The 15,572-nt window shown below is 40.5% G+C and overlaps 1 protein-coding gene across 2 annotated transcripts in view; it reads right to left on the bottom strand.

Annotated features, from left to right (window-relative positions):
- SLC7A11 (solute carrier family 7 member 11) overlaps window positions 1-11,880 on the bottom strand; it is a 60,916-nt gene extending 49,036 nt beyond the window's left edge. The window contains exons 1-4 of one of the 2 annotated variants that reach the window (XM_071555735.1): window positions 11,838-11,880; window positions 10,688-10,762; window positions 8,046-8,172; window positions 3,974-4,089 (exon numbers count right to left, since the gene is read on the bottom strand). In XM_071555735.1, coding sequence (XP_071411836.1) covers window positions 3,974-4,089; window positions 8,046-8,172; window positions 10,688-10,733 — 289 coding nt within the window. In that variant the 5' untranslated portion in view covers window positions 10,734-10,762; window positions 11,838-11,880. Of the gene's footprint in view, window positions 1-3,973; window positions 4,090-8,045; window positions 8,173-10,687; window positions 11,199-11,837 lie in introns of those variants that run through there. The other variant, XM_071555734.1, reaches the window with a different exon arrangement.
- Window positions 11,881-15,572: the final 3,692 nt, after the last annotated feature.

Below are 15,572 nucleotides of genomic sequence, written 5' to 3'. Positions count from 1 at the left end.
TTGAGGTATTTGAGTTTTTTGGCAGTCCCCCCAAAAAAATTTTAAAAAGGGGCAAATTATACATTATTGCAACATAAGAGGCCAAAAATACACATAAATGAGGGTAAAAACATGTGTGAGTTGGCAACTGACTTTCAGTCTCAAAGTTTTCAATAGCTGAAACCGGTTTATCTGCTTTCTGATAGGGAGGTCAAGTGGAAAGATTGGAACAGGCTCAGTTAATATTGTGTTTCTATTCAGGTTACATATCAATAGCAGTGTTTAATACCTTTGCACAGTACAATTTATCCCTTCCTGTTACCATTATATTTAAATTTACCATTAGGAAAAGAATTGGAAGATACAAATAAAGCAATATACGAATATTGAGCATTTTTGCGCTGTCATCATGCTTTTGCAAGGATAGGCATGGTGATAGGATGTTTCTTCACTCGAAGAAACAATAAATATGTAGGAGTCTACCAGTTTTCACTTAAAGAGAAAAATTAATTTTAAACTCCTTCTCCAAAAAACTACTATCTTGAGCATGAGAACAAAGGTGGACATCCCTTTTGTTCTGTGTCCCAGGGCTGTTTTGTCCTACTCCAGCAAAGCTGAGCAGTTAGAAGCGCTGGTCTTCTGCTTGTATTTTCTTCAGGTGTCCTTCCCTGTTCTGAGGCACAACCTGCTTCTCTCTCCTCTACCTGGCCATATATTTTCATTAGAATTGTAGTAATTAGATATCCTGTCTCTGGAAGTGTTCAAGGTCACATTGGATGGGGCTTTGAGCAACCTGGTCTAGTGGAAGGTGTCCCTGCCCAGGACAGCGTGATCTTTAACATCCCTTCCAACCTAAACCACTGCATGAGTCTATAAAATGTATGACACAAAAATCTTTGAGATGTCTTCTCTTCTTTCAGGTACAGTTAAAATTCACTGAATTTAGAAAAAGTTTATGGTAGACCGATAGATCGAGCTATGCATATCCAGTATTTGCCTAAGTTTTTCTCGTTGTGAAGACTTGCTTAAGAAACACCAACTGAATCTAAGTGATTTTGAAGTTTGAAAAGAACACACAGGTTTTGCTTCAGAGGTCCAGAAAGTCATGGCATCTGAAAAAAGACTCCACACAAGCATCCTTCTCTCTACCAAGATATTGAAAGGTTTTGACATTTTGGTTGGTTAGTTGTTGTTTTCGTTTATTTAAAAAAAAAAAGAAATCATAATAATGAAAAGTAAAAAATGAAAGCAGCATATTGCAGAACAGAAAAATTGCTTCTACAGATTGTTCAAATTGCTCTGAACAGGTATGGTTTTGAGGGGAGTTTTGTGCCTGGAATATGCTTTTTTTCTATAAATAATAAAGCATGAACAAGGGATTTTTTAAAGGCCATTATCTCCAGTAGATCCATTTTAATTCTCATCTGATCTACATCTTCCCAACATCATTCCTTTTTCACTGCAAAGGCACAGAGGGGAATGGTGGGGAGCTGAATGGGCTGTACCTGCTCTACAAGAAAGATTTTTTTGCAGCTGCTAGAGGAGCAATAGTATTTGCCACTCCCCAACATAATCTTAGCACATCCACCTCAGGCAACCTTTTAATAATAGGCTTAAAATGCATAAAAGAAGGTTTAGGTGGGAGGGTGGGAAAAGGAAAGAGAAAAGCTGTCTTGTGATAAGGATCGAAAAAACTGGGCTGCAATAATACATGAGGCTTTAAAAACTCCCACATTGCAGGTTTTAAGACCAGTTGAGACAAACATTTGTAAGAAATTGTTTAGATAACACTGATTGTGTTTGGGATCAGGGGATCACCTGAAGATTTTTCAAAATCTCTCCCCTGCCCTTTCCAGTATAATGAGAAATGACAAGGTAAAACACAACAAAGTCTCACCCAAGGACAGAATTTAATGGTGTTTCTCACTGCCTTTCCCCCATGCAATAAAGACAGATACACAACGAGTGCTCTCTCATCAGGGAAGGAGGGAGAAGGGACCAGGCATGGATAAGAAGACAAAAGGCATGTCATTTCACTTTCTGATTAACGTAAAATTTGCACTGGAAGCAGATAGTACTTTTGGCATCATTAAATTGGATTATAAGATCATCAGGGCTCCAAAGTGTCTGTTCAGCTCACTACCTTAATCTTACCTATCACTCTGCCTACATGCACAATACCAAACATTCATAACAATTACCACCACAGCAGCTGACTCTTACCATACAAGGATAAGAGTCGGATGCTCTGGGATCCCTGAGATTAAGCGCAGCAGAGGTTCTAAGACTCCTACAAACGAAATTCCACTGTAGAGCATAATGCAAATAATAAAGATAAAACCTCAGTCTGACATGTCACTGTTTTCCTTGACTTTGTCCCATTCACCATTACAAGCTTTCTAAAAGAATCCCTTCTTTCAGTGAAATGCCAGGTCATCCCACCTGCCCTGCACAGACCCACTCTGTACAAGAGCAGGCTGCTGTGACCTCCTCTCTCCCTTTAGGCTGTGATTATTTCAGCCTAACTCCACCTCCCCTGCAATGCTACTTCTTTTTTTAATTATTTCGTCAAGTCCTGGCTTATCACACAGATTTTCACTTAAATTAAAAGCAATAAAAACATATTTCAAATTGTTCACCTATTGTGCTTGAATCACATGCACTTAACAAAATGCTTTGATGGAGTCCTCACTTAACATTCCTTCTGTGTCAGCGACCTTGACTGTTACTGAACATCTGTTTCACTCCTATCTTACACTGAAATGTTTTAGACAGATGTAGCTGTAAGAAGTCACTGACCTCAAAATTCCAGTTCTTAATTCAATTATTGCTATGAAACCTACAGTTTGTGCATAATTAAGTTAGAAAGAAATGCGGTCACATACTGATTTTTTAATACTCCCAGCAGAAGGGAAATCTGATCACGAGAGGTCCTAAAAATGCCATAGTAACCTGGAGACTGAAAATTTCAATGTCAATTGAATTCCTTACCCCAAAGAAAGAAAAAGTCATCTGAACCTATTATTGTGCAAAACTGAAGGGGTCTCCTGTGGGCCTTTGATCATTTTGCATGTCTTAATTCCTTTTTCCAGTCCTTTTGTTTCTGATATGTGCACTGAGCAAATTGAAAGGAACAATCTGTTACTAATTACTCAGGTCTACTCCGAACTCCCCTCCCTGCACAGCTGAATGCCAGTATGTGCCCACAAGTAGAATCCTCACCAGCCACAACACAGAACTGGAAACAACCTCTAACATGTGCAGGCTCCAGTCCCATTCCCATCACCCTTTGGGCCTTCCCATTCCATGCACTCTCCACACCAGCCCATGTACACTGTAAAGCTCCTGCACTCAAGGGTAGCCTCCCTCTTTCCACTGCAAATATTAGCCTTCTGTAACCCTTGTGTAGGATGTGTTGCTGGTAATAACCATGCACCAAGTATGGATACTTTGCTCCCACAGCTGAGTTCCTGCTTCCTGAATCACAAGTGCCTCAATAAGGATTATTGCCATGACAGAAAGAGTGGGACTAGGGAAGATGATCTCATGTCACCTGTCTGCACTCAAGAGAACTACATCTCTTCATGGCATCATACTTGGCACTCAATTGCCTCCTAAAACAGAAGTAAAGCAAAGCACTTAAAAGCAGGTAATCATTCTTCCATATCTCTGGCACTAGCTCACCATCTCTTAGGGCCTGAAATTGCTTCCACAAAAGTAATAAGACTTCATCCATTAATTCCACTGGCAACAGAATCAACCTTGGCAATAGATTTTCCCTGCTATTAATAAAGTCTGCTGTTCTTTTTACTAATGTGTTTGTTCACAAACACACATACCCAGGCAACATGTCATGTGGATGCCCTTGGCACTGGATGCCCAGTCATTAATGATTCACATCAAACAACTACCTGTTCAGTGAGCAATTACTTCATTTTTAAAAAAAATTTATATAATCTTTACCCATCCCTGAAATCTAAAATATGATACTTACTGATGCCAACAGCTGTAATAAGTTTAATCGCAAGTTCTGGGATTTCACACTGCATAAAGAAAGGTTCCAAAATGTACCGTCCAAATGCCAACGATATCACTGCTGTGGCAGCAGGGCTAGAGTAAAAACAACAAAATTAATCTGCAATAATATGTAGATATTACTCTTATGGGATCCTGCTGTAGCTTCACTATCACAGAACTGCAAACTTCAGTATTGGTGCCTGCTGGTAACTAAGCTGACATGTACCATGGTTTCTGAATGTAGCATTGCTCAGTGATTCTGATCCTGACAGGAACACTTCTTATCACTTCTTACATCCAGGTTGCAAAGCAGCCATAATCAGAATGGAAAAATATTAATAGAAATCTTCATTCACTCACTTGAAGTGAAAATCTTGAATGGATTGGATTGGATTATATGGACAAAACCTTGAATAAAAGTCAATGAATTTTAGTGGTCGGGTATATCTCACCCCTCAGAGACACAAGCAAGTTAATTTCAGTCAAGCTGAGAATTCTGATTTACTAAACATCCAAAACATAACCCAAGTCTGTTAAATTCTGAGACAATGCAAGAAAGTATTAAAATGGGATTTCCTAAAATATAAACAGAATTTGTTCTTTTTATTGACTAACAACTTCTTAGCACTACAAGTAAGAGCAAAAATCCATGGACCACAGAATGGACCCACCATAAAATCAAGAAATGTGAAGAAAGGCAAGCAGCTGTTGCATTTACAAATTTGAACTGCTCATAATATTCATACACCCTTTCTCTTTGAGACATCCTAATTGTTTGCCAGAAGCCTTAGCAGTGACACACATTAATAGCAAATTAGCCTTGAATCAGACACTGTCTGCATATTACAGTTCCAGCGGTCTGTTCACGTTCCATTTCGGAGGACACTTGCACCCTTCTAAGGACAGCGGGTGGCGTTACACACCTCACAGACTGTAAGAACAAAAGGTCACATGATTCTGTCTCCAAGGATTTCTGAGTTAAACCAGAGTCCCCACAAAATTCTTGTGAAAAAATAAACAGCATTTAATAAACACCTAACTTCACAGAATTTTTACAGAAATGCTATGGAACAGGGTAAAAATTCCACAGAGAAGTTGTTATTCTCCATCAAACAATAAAGGAATTTTCCACAAGAGAGCTTCATCCTGGAAACAAAACCTACTTTCTTCGTGTTATGACTCAACCCAGAAGTCACACACTGTGCTGGACCAAGCTGCAGAGCAGCAAAGAACTTAAGTATCTTCCTTGGAAAGTTTCTGCATGGACAAGCAACGGCTGCTACATGTGCATGCCCCATGTACAAGGATGTTTCTCTCACTGACCAGCAAATGGCTTTGCAAATTTTGCCTGGATTTTCAAACATTTATTAACTTTATCTCAGTGCAGTATTTCTAATTCACATAAAAAACCCACCAGGCTTCTAGTTTTTAAATACTTCAACCTGCCAAAAGTAGTTTGAAGTGCCCCAGATCAGGCAAAAGGTCAGATTTTTGGAGATGTCCCAGACTTTTTTCTCAGTCTCAGCTCCTTTTCCCAGAACCTGGATTTTCCCCCACCATTTTAAGGACAAGCCTTTTAAAAGAAGCAGTCACACAACTCTGTTTCTAAAATCATAACTCCTAAATTATACCTCTAAGAAATATCTGTATCTCTGGTATTCCCATATCTGGGAGGAGATGTTGCTGGCAGTGCAGTCAATCAGTGGAGGTGGAAGCTTAAAGAATGGAGCAGTGTTCAAAAAAAATGTAGATGGTGTTTAGGGACACAGCTAAGTGGTGGATTCAGCAGTGCTATGTTAGTGTTTGAACTCAATGTTTTCAGAGGTCTTTTCCAACCTCAATGATTCCACGCTTTTCCTTCTGACTGCAATCCTGCAGGCAGGTTGGCAGCCCTCAATAGGTGTGTGTTCAGGAGCAGATAAAAAGCACATGTGCAGCTTTCACTGAAGGCAAGTCAGTGCCTCAACACATACCACACCTGAGTCAGGCACCTGGCAGAAAACTTTCACCCAGCCTGTGATTAGTAACCACCACAGTGAAGCACCGCAGACAATGCAGTCACACGGTCATCATCTTGTTTGAAAACAAGTTGTTTGGAGTTTTTTTAAAGGTATGTCTATATACATAAAATATTCACAACCTGACTTGTGAGGAGAAAGAAGTTCACACTTCCACCCGATGAGGAGCAGCACAGTGTTAAGGCATAACTAAGAAGTCTGTGATGCTGGCATGGTATGTGGGCAGAGTTTAAGTGTGTCCTACACTGTAAACTAGTGGCTGAAGAGATATATAAGAGCAGGAAATGCTTATTTTGGTTGCAACTGCTTCACCAGCCTGTGAGTGTGATAATCCTGCAATCTTTCAGAGGAAAAACATCTTAGCTGAGAAGTGTCTGTGCAACTTCTCTGCTGAAAGCAAATATAGACACATATCAGGCCTCAACTTCTTTGATAGCAGCAGCCAATTAGTTTCCTGATGCAGGAGTCAGATATAAAACTCTACACAGAGAGTTTCAGCATCATTGCTCTGATCATCACAAGTTATAACATGTACGCCTTCCTTGCTGCCTCTCTGGATGATTAAAGAGTCCACTGATGTTCGTTCCCATGCAAGACTATTATTTTCTGGGTGTGGGGCAGATCATGATGACTAAGAGCATTTTCACGACATTCCTGAGACACTGCCATATGTAAAAAAAATTATTATTTTGTGAGGAGAGGAATTTATGAAGCCTAGTTTCTTGTGGGTGTTTGCGCCTAGGTTAAAAGGGTCCCTCTGCCTAACGAGGTGCAGGTTAAGAGGGGGGTTTGTAACACTGCTCGCTTTTGTTGACTCTGTGATGTGAAATGATGTAGCTGTTCACAGCACTGTGAAAACATAGGTCTTGTTCCTCTGCCTAATTTTTATTTTTGGCAAAAAATTAAGACAGTTGAGACATCTGCCCTTTCATCACGTTTGAGGGAAATTATGCAGTTAATTCAAAGGTTCCATGTGGGTGGGGAGGATGTGAGGGACCATCTGACATACAAAATTATTTCCTCCGGAAACAACACACGGATTTATGTATTCATAGTGACTCAGCATTGTCAGCACTTTTAAACTCAATAGTCTATGTTAGAACTTGTCAATGTTATGTAAACATAGTTGTGATCTGAAATGACGCTTGTGCTTTTGTGACTAATCTGCTGATTGCGGAAGAGAGGGAAAAAGGAGTGCTAACCAGCCAGAGGGGAGGATGGAGCATTCCCAAAGTTATTATGCATAAGTGAGTTGCCCTGTTCTACATGTATCAAGCTCTCCAATCTCAGCAATATGGTAAAAATAAAAATTCAAAGAGCCACATGTGAGTCTGATACAAAGATCCATTTACGTTATGAAAGTTTATTTGATATTATCTGGCATCTTTATATTGTAATTCATCTATATAATGTCAAAGGCTGCATGTCAAAGGCTTACACGCCAAAACAATACGTTGGACATTTTAGATATATGAAGACTTAATGTTGCTTTATTTGGTCAGTTAGTGCTTTTCATGGTTGGAGTTAAGTTCACCAACACTCCACAAAAGCAAACAATAATGCATACATGGTGTTCCTAACTCTGAGCACTACTAGGCAATACCTGCACCAGGAGTTATTCGTCTGTACACAGACAACAGCAACTGCTCTAAAAGCCCAGGCCAAGACTGAGAAAATGTAAAGTTGACTTCCCTCTTCCACTGTACTACATCTAGGCATGGGTATTAGCGTTATTAGTGACATTAATGGATTCAGTAAGCTTGGCAAAATTTAAGCAAGTAGTTGAATTTGTGTGGCAGGCAGTGTTCTTAGAATCCTTCTATTTCCTCAATACATGTGTCTTCTTGAATGCTTCAAAGCTGATAAACAAAATAGCATTTTTAAACTCTCGGAAGCAACCATACTAAAAGAACAGTTTGTTGATCAAAATACATTTGATTTGTTTTGCCCAGCATGTGCTGGACACTTTTCTTTATGACTGAAAAGCATATTGCCATTGGAAAAGAAACAGAAAAGTCACGATACACTTACCGAATAATGAGTAGTTCAACCCAGACTCTCACAAAAGCAGGTAATGGCCCAAAGGCCTCCAGGATATAGGTGTAGTGACCACCAGATTTCTTAATGCATGTTCCTAGTTCAGCGTAGCAGAGGGCACCTGTGAGAATTAAACCATGGTATCACGAGAGGTATCCAGAAATCCCTTTCCAAACATTTATAGGTTAAACAACAGAGCTACCATGATATCACACCTACTTTAGATATACTTTTTGTCCAATCTATTTTGTAAGTTTTAAATCATTCATCTATACATGCAGTTAACCAAACTGTACATATATCCAGTTACATTTATGTGTAAAGCCACTGGACAAGCTATTTGCTATCACCAAGTATTGTTACTCATCTGCATCTTGCGAAGAGGGACAAAAAAACAGGATGTCACACCAGCTACCCTACTTCCCAGACAGCCAGACTGCACCACTAAGTGAAGTTTTCTGACACATTTCCTTGTTATCAAAGGCTGCTCAGGTCTCTTCAGTCTTAGAGAAGCGTCTAAAGAAAAGCCTGAAAACTGTAATTACCTCTCATCAGCCATACGCGAAAGCAACCAACTGGCAAAAATTTGGAAGCAGGAACTGCAAATTAAGATTTCTCCTCAACGGTACTCCTAACATCCAATATGCAAAATTCAGGTGCTAGCTTAGCTATGGCTTTTCAACACTGATGGAGTGTTTTTGTGTACTATGAATGCAGTGAAAGCTCAGGACCCACCACTCAGTGACCAACCCAGGGGATCCTCAGCTCCACTGGTGAACCATATCAATAGTGTAGCACAGCTGATAAACACAGGTTGCATCTTCAGAAGAGTATGAGAAGCCACATGAAAACAGTAATAAAGTTTGTAAGCACTGCATGACACAGAGTTAAGCTCAACAACATACATGAACTCATTTCAGCTCTGTTCTTTGCATGCTTTTATGCCACAACACTTTTTAGATAAAAACTAGAGTTGTCAAAACCACATTACAGGTACAAGCCCATTAAAACTAAACCACATTACGACAAATTCCATCCTTGTTCATTGGCTTTGTTTGGGGCTTTGCAAAAATGTGGCAGCTTTCATCTGCTATTCTTCAGCTTACCTGAAATGTACTTAAAGGAATTCTTACAGCCATATTATAAAAATAAAAAAAAACCCTACTGCTGGGTTTTCATTTGTCACCTTCCTTGGAGGTTCCAGATGAAATTAAGATTGTGTTTTGATACCGCTTATACACACAGCCTCAGCAAGACCTTAAGTGACCTTAACATGTGATTGAACTATATTTTAGTCATGCAGGGAATTAAAAACATCCCTGGGAAAAAAAAACAAAAACAAGACAAACAAAAAAACCCAAAACAAATTGTAACAGGTCCCTTATGAGAAAGAGATAGATTTTTTTGTGTGTGTGTACAGACTTTACTTCACAGCCAGAAAATTACTACTACTACTACAGTTACAGCCAAAAATGCAGTGCTTAAGCAAATTCTGTGTTGACTAAATCAAAAGACCAAGGTCTTCTGTCAGGTTTACAAATTGGTTCTCAAACTCTGAGGTTTTTCTTGATAGGGGAACTTTGATTACAGGCAGGACTTCTGTGTTTGTACAACAGATTATGCTGCACATGGTACCAATACATTTGACCCAAACAGATCCTAACTCACTGACACAGTCTGTTTGGCCTGGGTGGGCTCAGCCTGTAAACAGTCTGTTTCTTTTAAATTCGGAGCCAATTTACAAAAGGTGGCATTTACCTGTTCCACCTTTAAAGCAGACACATGTTAGTCCCTGTTTGTCCTCTTTACCTCCTGCCAGTAAACAAGTCCTTTCTGTTTTAAATAAAGCCAATATTCATATTAGTTCTTCAGCTTCTTTGAGATTAACTCATTAAATAGGTCAATGAACCTTCCCTCTCACAGAGGCCAGGGAGGGGTTTTCCACTCTGAATGGGGTTTTTGTGTAGTGAACAACTAAACTGGACTTCTTCAGAATTTAACACTCTTCAAGAATACACACAACTAGTAAAAACTCTCATGATAAGCAGGGCAGCAATAAAACTCCCATGACAAATTTGCTTCCATCACACAGTTTCTTGTAGCTCAACCCTTCAAAGAAACATCATGAGTGAGCAATGAAGTAAAGAGACGGGAAGAGGGCTTATTAGTGTTACTGTTTTGCTCCCTTCCATGCCAATACAGCTTACATACAGTGGGAATTTTTCCTCTCAAACCTTGCTCTAGCCTCTAGGGCACTAAGTCGAGCTGTCTAAACATTTCAGCGGTGTTCAAGCAGCGTGACCCGTATCCCCAGCTGCCAGGGGCCTTACAAGCAAACCATCAACTACCTCCTACAGACAGGAGAAAAATATTATACATACAGCACATTCTATGGAACAAAAGGGCATGTGGTTTTCCTCTTCCTTTAGGGACCCATAAGAAACAACAATTTACGCTTCCAAGTTTCACCAGCCGAGTGCCAGGGGTGAGGGTGGACAAGGGTTGTGTGTCTTTACACTCTTCACAAAACCCATCCCGCAGCATAAACTTCGAGTAGCCCCATTGGTCCTCAAGCTCAATCACAATAATCCACCAGCCACCCCTCTGGATGAATTAGAAACTTTTTAGTGACTTACCAAAAAGTGAGAGGATACCACATGCTGTCCAGACAGTCAAGGACATGCCAACGCTGCCTGTGTTCTTCAGGATGCCTTTGGGAGAGATGAAGATGCCAGCTCCAATGATAGTGCCAATTATGATGGATATCCCCCTCAAAAGTGTCACTTTCTTCTTCAGCACAACTTTTCCCTCCTGGGCTGGCTGTCCTCTGTCCATAGAGGACAACCTGCCATTAGCTTGCCCCTGCAAGTAGCTTCCATTAGAGACTGTGGGCACAGCAGCTTTCCTAGACATGCTACAGTGCCACCAGCACACTGACGGCAAGCACAGGCAGAAAAGTTTTAAGCAGGAACTCAAGGCTTTTTTCCTCTCTGTGTAGCCAACTACTTTCTCTTCCTCTGTCCGCTCTTATCTTTCCAGCTGCTCCAACACACAGGTAACAAGCTCCTAAAGAGTATGTGAGTCCTTCCTGCGATCTGAGCCTGGCTCAGGAACACCTGCACTTTCACACTGCAAGCTGGTACTGCCCTATCATTGGAAACCAGCTCAGCTTCCGCGTGGACTTGTATTTAAGCTCTTGTCATACCAAGTTACTCCAGCTGAATGATGATGCAAATTCTCCAGGTTTGCATCAGCCATTTGAGAAAACTCTGGCATTACTCAGCATTTCAGTTTTTTCCCCCTTTTTATTTTTTTTTCCCTTCTTATACCGTAGGGGCATGTTGCACAACTGACCTGAGGGTGGTGGGAAGAACAAAGGACTCGCAAACAGACCGAGCCAAGCCTAGCCAATCAAGCTAAGCACATCACCCGAGACACCCCGAGACACACTCCCAACTTTTTTTTTTTTTTTTAAAGCAACTAGGAGCCAGAAACAAGAGCCTGCCTAAACACAAAACTCGTCAGAGTGCAAGGGGAAAAGAAATCAAACAGGATACGTCATCCCTGGGTTTAATCCAATTTCATTCTCGAAAAACTCTTAACAAAAGTTAAGTTTGCGGGGGCTGAACTTGTGTCGCAGTTGATCAGTCTCTCCCACGTCTACGTTACTTATTTGGAACTCTGCGTAGGGACCAGAACCTACCTAAAGGCTACGCACAGCCCCCCTGCTACCCCGAGTTGCTTAGCAACACCCCCCAACCAGCCCAACCAACAGCCAGGGGTTACTTTCACAGGAGAGTGATTTTCATATGCGCAGCTTGGTTCCAGGAGGTCGGAAAGCAGCACCGCAACACCACTTCTCTTTAAAAAACACTGTTAAAAGTTTACAGCCGCCTCGTACGTGTGATCTGGCAGCAGGAGGGCAACACCCTAAAGCACGGGATCTCCAGCAGCTCAGGAATCGGAATAGGATTTTTGTGTTATCACAGAGCTCCCGCAAGTCCAGAAACAGGTAATCAGATGCATACATGCATTTGTTTCACAACCTGATCATTCAAATTCAAACCGGAGCAATTAAACTGTTAAAAAGAAGTGCATTCTCCTAAAAGAGGGAAAAAATCAGTAGCCTTCAAGCACATGTGACCCAATCAAGGGAAAGCCTGTACAATATATGCCAAAGGAGAAAAATCTTTCGTGGCATAGCTGTTGCAGCTGCTGTGGCTTCAGATTAGATCAGTGCAGTGAGAAATTATGGCTGCAGTTACTGCTCTTTACAGGTATTGCTTAATTAGTACCTAGGTTCGAGGGGGAAAATAAGTGAAACCATTTTATCATTCAAAAAGCAGGCACTGAGCTCAGAGTACAACTGTGCTTTCAAATTCATGTGAGAAAGAGGAAATCCTGGACTATCAACATGCTGCAGCTGTAAAACGTCAGTGTTTTTAAAGCCTTGTATTTTCAGTTATAACTCACCTGTAGTAGTTGGCACTGAGATAAAAGGAGTAAAAAAAAAAGTTTATCTGGTTTAAATGCACACAGGTAAAAAGCAAAGTGGCTGTAGGTTTTGACTGCATAGCAGTCAAGCAGTGCTTGCGTGTTTTCTGAATTAGTTCTCCCTGCATCTACTGATGTGCTCAGCTGTTGATGCCTCACTTCCGTGTACAGCTCACACTCCTGTTGCCACTGTACTGACTGCCCAACCTTTTAGTATGTGGCACCCGTGACTGCACAGGCTGACTGCTGTCAGGACCTTCTCTGGTCACCCCATAGCCAGCTTTCAAGGAATTAGTTACAAGAAAAGCCAGGACTAGGCAGCATGCTATGGCAAGTTGTTTTCCCTTGATGCACATTCCACAGGCTGCCCCTCAATAAGATTAGGCAACTAGATCAAACCAAACCAGCAAAAAGCATTAACCACAGACTTGGGCTGGGCTGATGACCTTTATTTTGATTTTCAAAGGCCCTTTAATGAAGAAACACATGACATCTTCAAACATCTTATAGTTTAAGATCATAATTTCTAATTAGTGTTTATCCTTTATTTACACAGGAAGATGGTTCCAAGATCAAACTAAAAGCTCAATAACCAGATGATCCTGAGGCAGCTCCCAGCAATCCAGTTGTCTGCAAGAGGCATCCGGTACAGACGCTGGGCAGTATAATGACTTTCAAATATAATTGGATCGCTAGCCAGAATACATGTTTGTCCTTTGGACAGCAATTAATGGTCTCCCATGCAGGGAAAAGGTTGCTTGTTTCTTCTGTGGTATCAGGATAGCATGGATGCAAAGCTTAGGACCATGTGAAATTCTCAGTGAATTTATAATGTGGGACCAGAGAAAGGCTGGATGCAGAAAACTGTTTCCTAACTACTGGCAACTTGCTAGTGACCTTGCTATTTGTAGCTTTCCCTGTGAGTACTGTTGTATACACTGCTTCCCAATGCTCTCCACTAAAAATAAGAAAAACTGGAGCAGTTTTTCTCCTTTGAGTTCCAGCTTTACTTCCAAATATCAGTTCCACCCAGGGTAGGGAGTATTTATTTGGTGCTGGGGGATTATTTGTTATATTCTGGAAATTTCATGAGAATTTTCCATCACCTGAGCTCATTCCTGAGGAGGGCATGAAGCTGGAAGAGGCTCACAACTATCTGCTGCCCCTATTACACAGTACACTCACAAAATCTCTTCTGATTATTTGTAGCCCACCACAGACTTTTCTTTGAATTATTCATCACAGAGCAAGAACTGCTATGCAAACAACAAACAACGGTGTCTTTTCAGAGAGCTCTTTTGAAAGCATAGGACTTAACCTGTCCTACACCCAGAACAGCTCAATTCTTCATAAAAACTCACTCCAAAAACAGAACAAAAAGATATAATGTGCAGTTTTCTCTAAACTGATGAAATTATTGGAAGCAATGTTTCTAAGAATGATACTCTGAAAATAAACCTTCAGCCTCTAATGGCAGCTGGAATTATGCACAGGCTTTTATTGTTTCCTCTCTGGTTGTTTCTTTTTCCCAATTCGTAGACATTTTCTCCTGAACAGATATTTTAGAGCATAACTGAGACCATCACTGTGAAACAGTTTCCTTTTCAATCTCACCATCAGCCCTGATCAATATATTCACTGCCTTGTTTCATACACAAATCATTACCAGAAAAACTTACAAGTCCTCCTATACCTACATGCTGCAGAGCTAAACCATCACACCAAAGATTGATCTCCCCAGGTTGGTTTCCTGCTGCCATTGGTGGGCTTGGATGAACAACCTTTCTGTCAGCTGCACCACACTATTACATGTTTGGACATCACTGCGAATAACGACACTGCAGTGTTTCACAGACTGAACATTCCTGACACAGGGTCACCCCCATTTACTACACTGGTAGAGCTTGTGCCAATATATGTACAAAGCTATATCTCTCCAAAGAAGCTACAATTGTAATATTTCCCTTGGAGAATGCTACAAAACACACACACACAGACACACACACATACACACAGTATTCCCCTTTATGGCAATGCTACAATAAACACAGCAAAGTGAAGGGCCTAAAATTCAAGCCTGAACTTGAGTTCCCACTTCTCAAGCCCACAAAAACTGTAATTTCTAGGTGTAGCAAGCATACCTTAACCATCCTTCCAGGCATTTGTATGTCAGCTTATTGCACTGAACAAATCCAGAGAGTCACAAGTCAAGCCTCCAGGCCACACATTGCCATACTGACTGGAAACACGGGAATAAAGAGGAAGTACAGCAAGACTGAAGAGGCGAGGAAAGCCCCAAACTCTTTTATGTGGGTGGCGTGGCATTAAAAATGTTGTTTAGAAAACTGATCTGATCTGTATAATGCCGAGTTGTTTGTGAGCCTCGGAAAGCAGCTCTGTAGGAAGGCAGTAGTCTGGTTTCAAATGTCAAAGGATGGCAAAATACCTAAAATTATTTGTTTCATGTAGATAATCTAGCATTGAAAAGTTTTGGCTGGGGATTTTTGCTCTCTTTGTAGTGTTGAGAAGGAGTTTAACTAGCATTGGGGGAAAATAAAATAAGCATTTAAGAACTAAAGTGTCATTGGGAATTAAGTGAGAATAAATCATGAAGTAATGAAATTCTCAGCAGACTGAGACGGGCTTTTTAAGTTATAATGCAAACATAGAACTGTGAGAAAATTAAAACAATTTGCTATTATCTCTACTACAGGTCAAAGCTTTAGTTAAAATGGAATTACCAAGAATGTTGGGGGGAGTGTTATTTTGTAGTCAGAGACTTACAAATTACTCACTTAATTATTTTGCATTCCACTTGTGCTGGATACAAAGATGGTATTTAGCAGCAAAACAAAAAATGAGAAGGAATAAATACACATGCAGCTCACTTAAAAAATAAGATAAAAACCCTATGAGAAATCCAAAAGCAATTCAAATATTATTTCTCATATTTTCAGTCAAAAGCTTCAACAAAATGAAGGAAGCAAATAGAAATCTGGTACTAAGAAGACTGCGGACAACAACAGC

The sequence above is a fragment of the Pithys albifrons genome, chromosome 5 (assembly GCF_047495875.1).
Source record: "Pithys albifrons albifrons isolate INPA30051 chromosome 5, PitAlb_v1, whole genome shotgun sequence".
Taxonomy (NCBI): Eukaryota; Metazoa; Chordata; class Aves; order Passeriformes; family Thamnophilidae; genus Pithys; species Pithys albifrons.
Note: the sequence above shows the minus strand (reverse complement) of the source record. Positions and strands in the feature narration are given on the sequence as shown.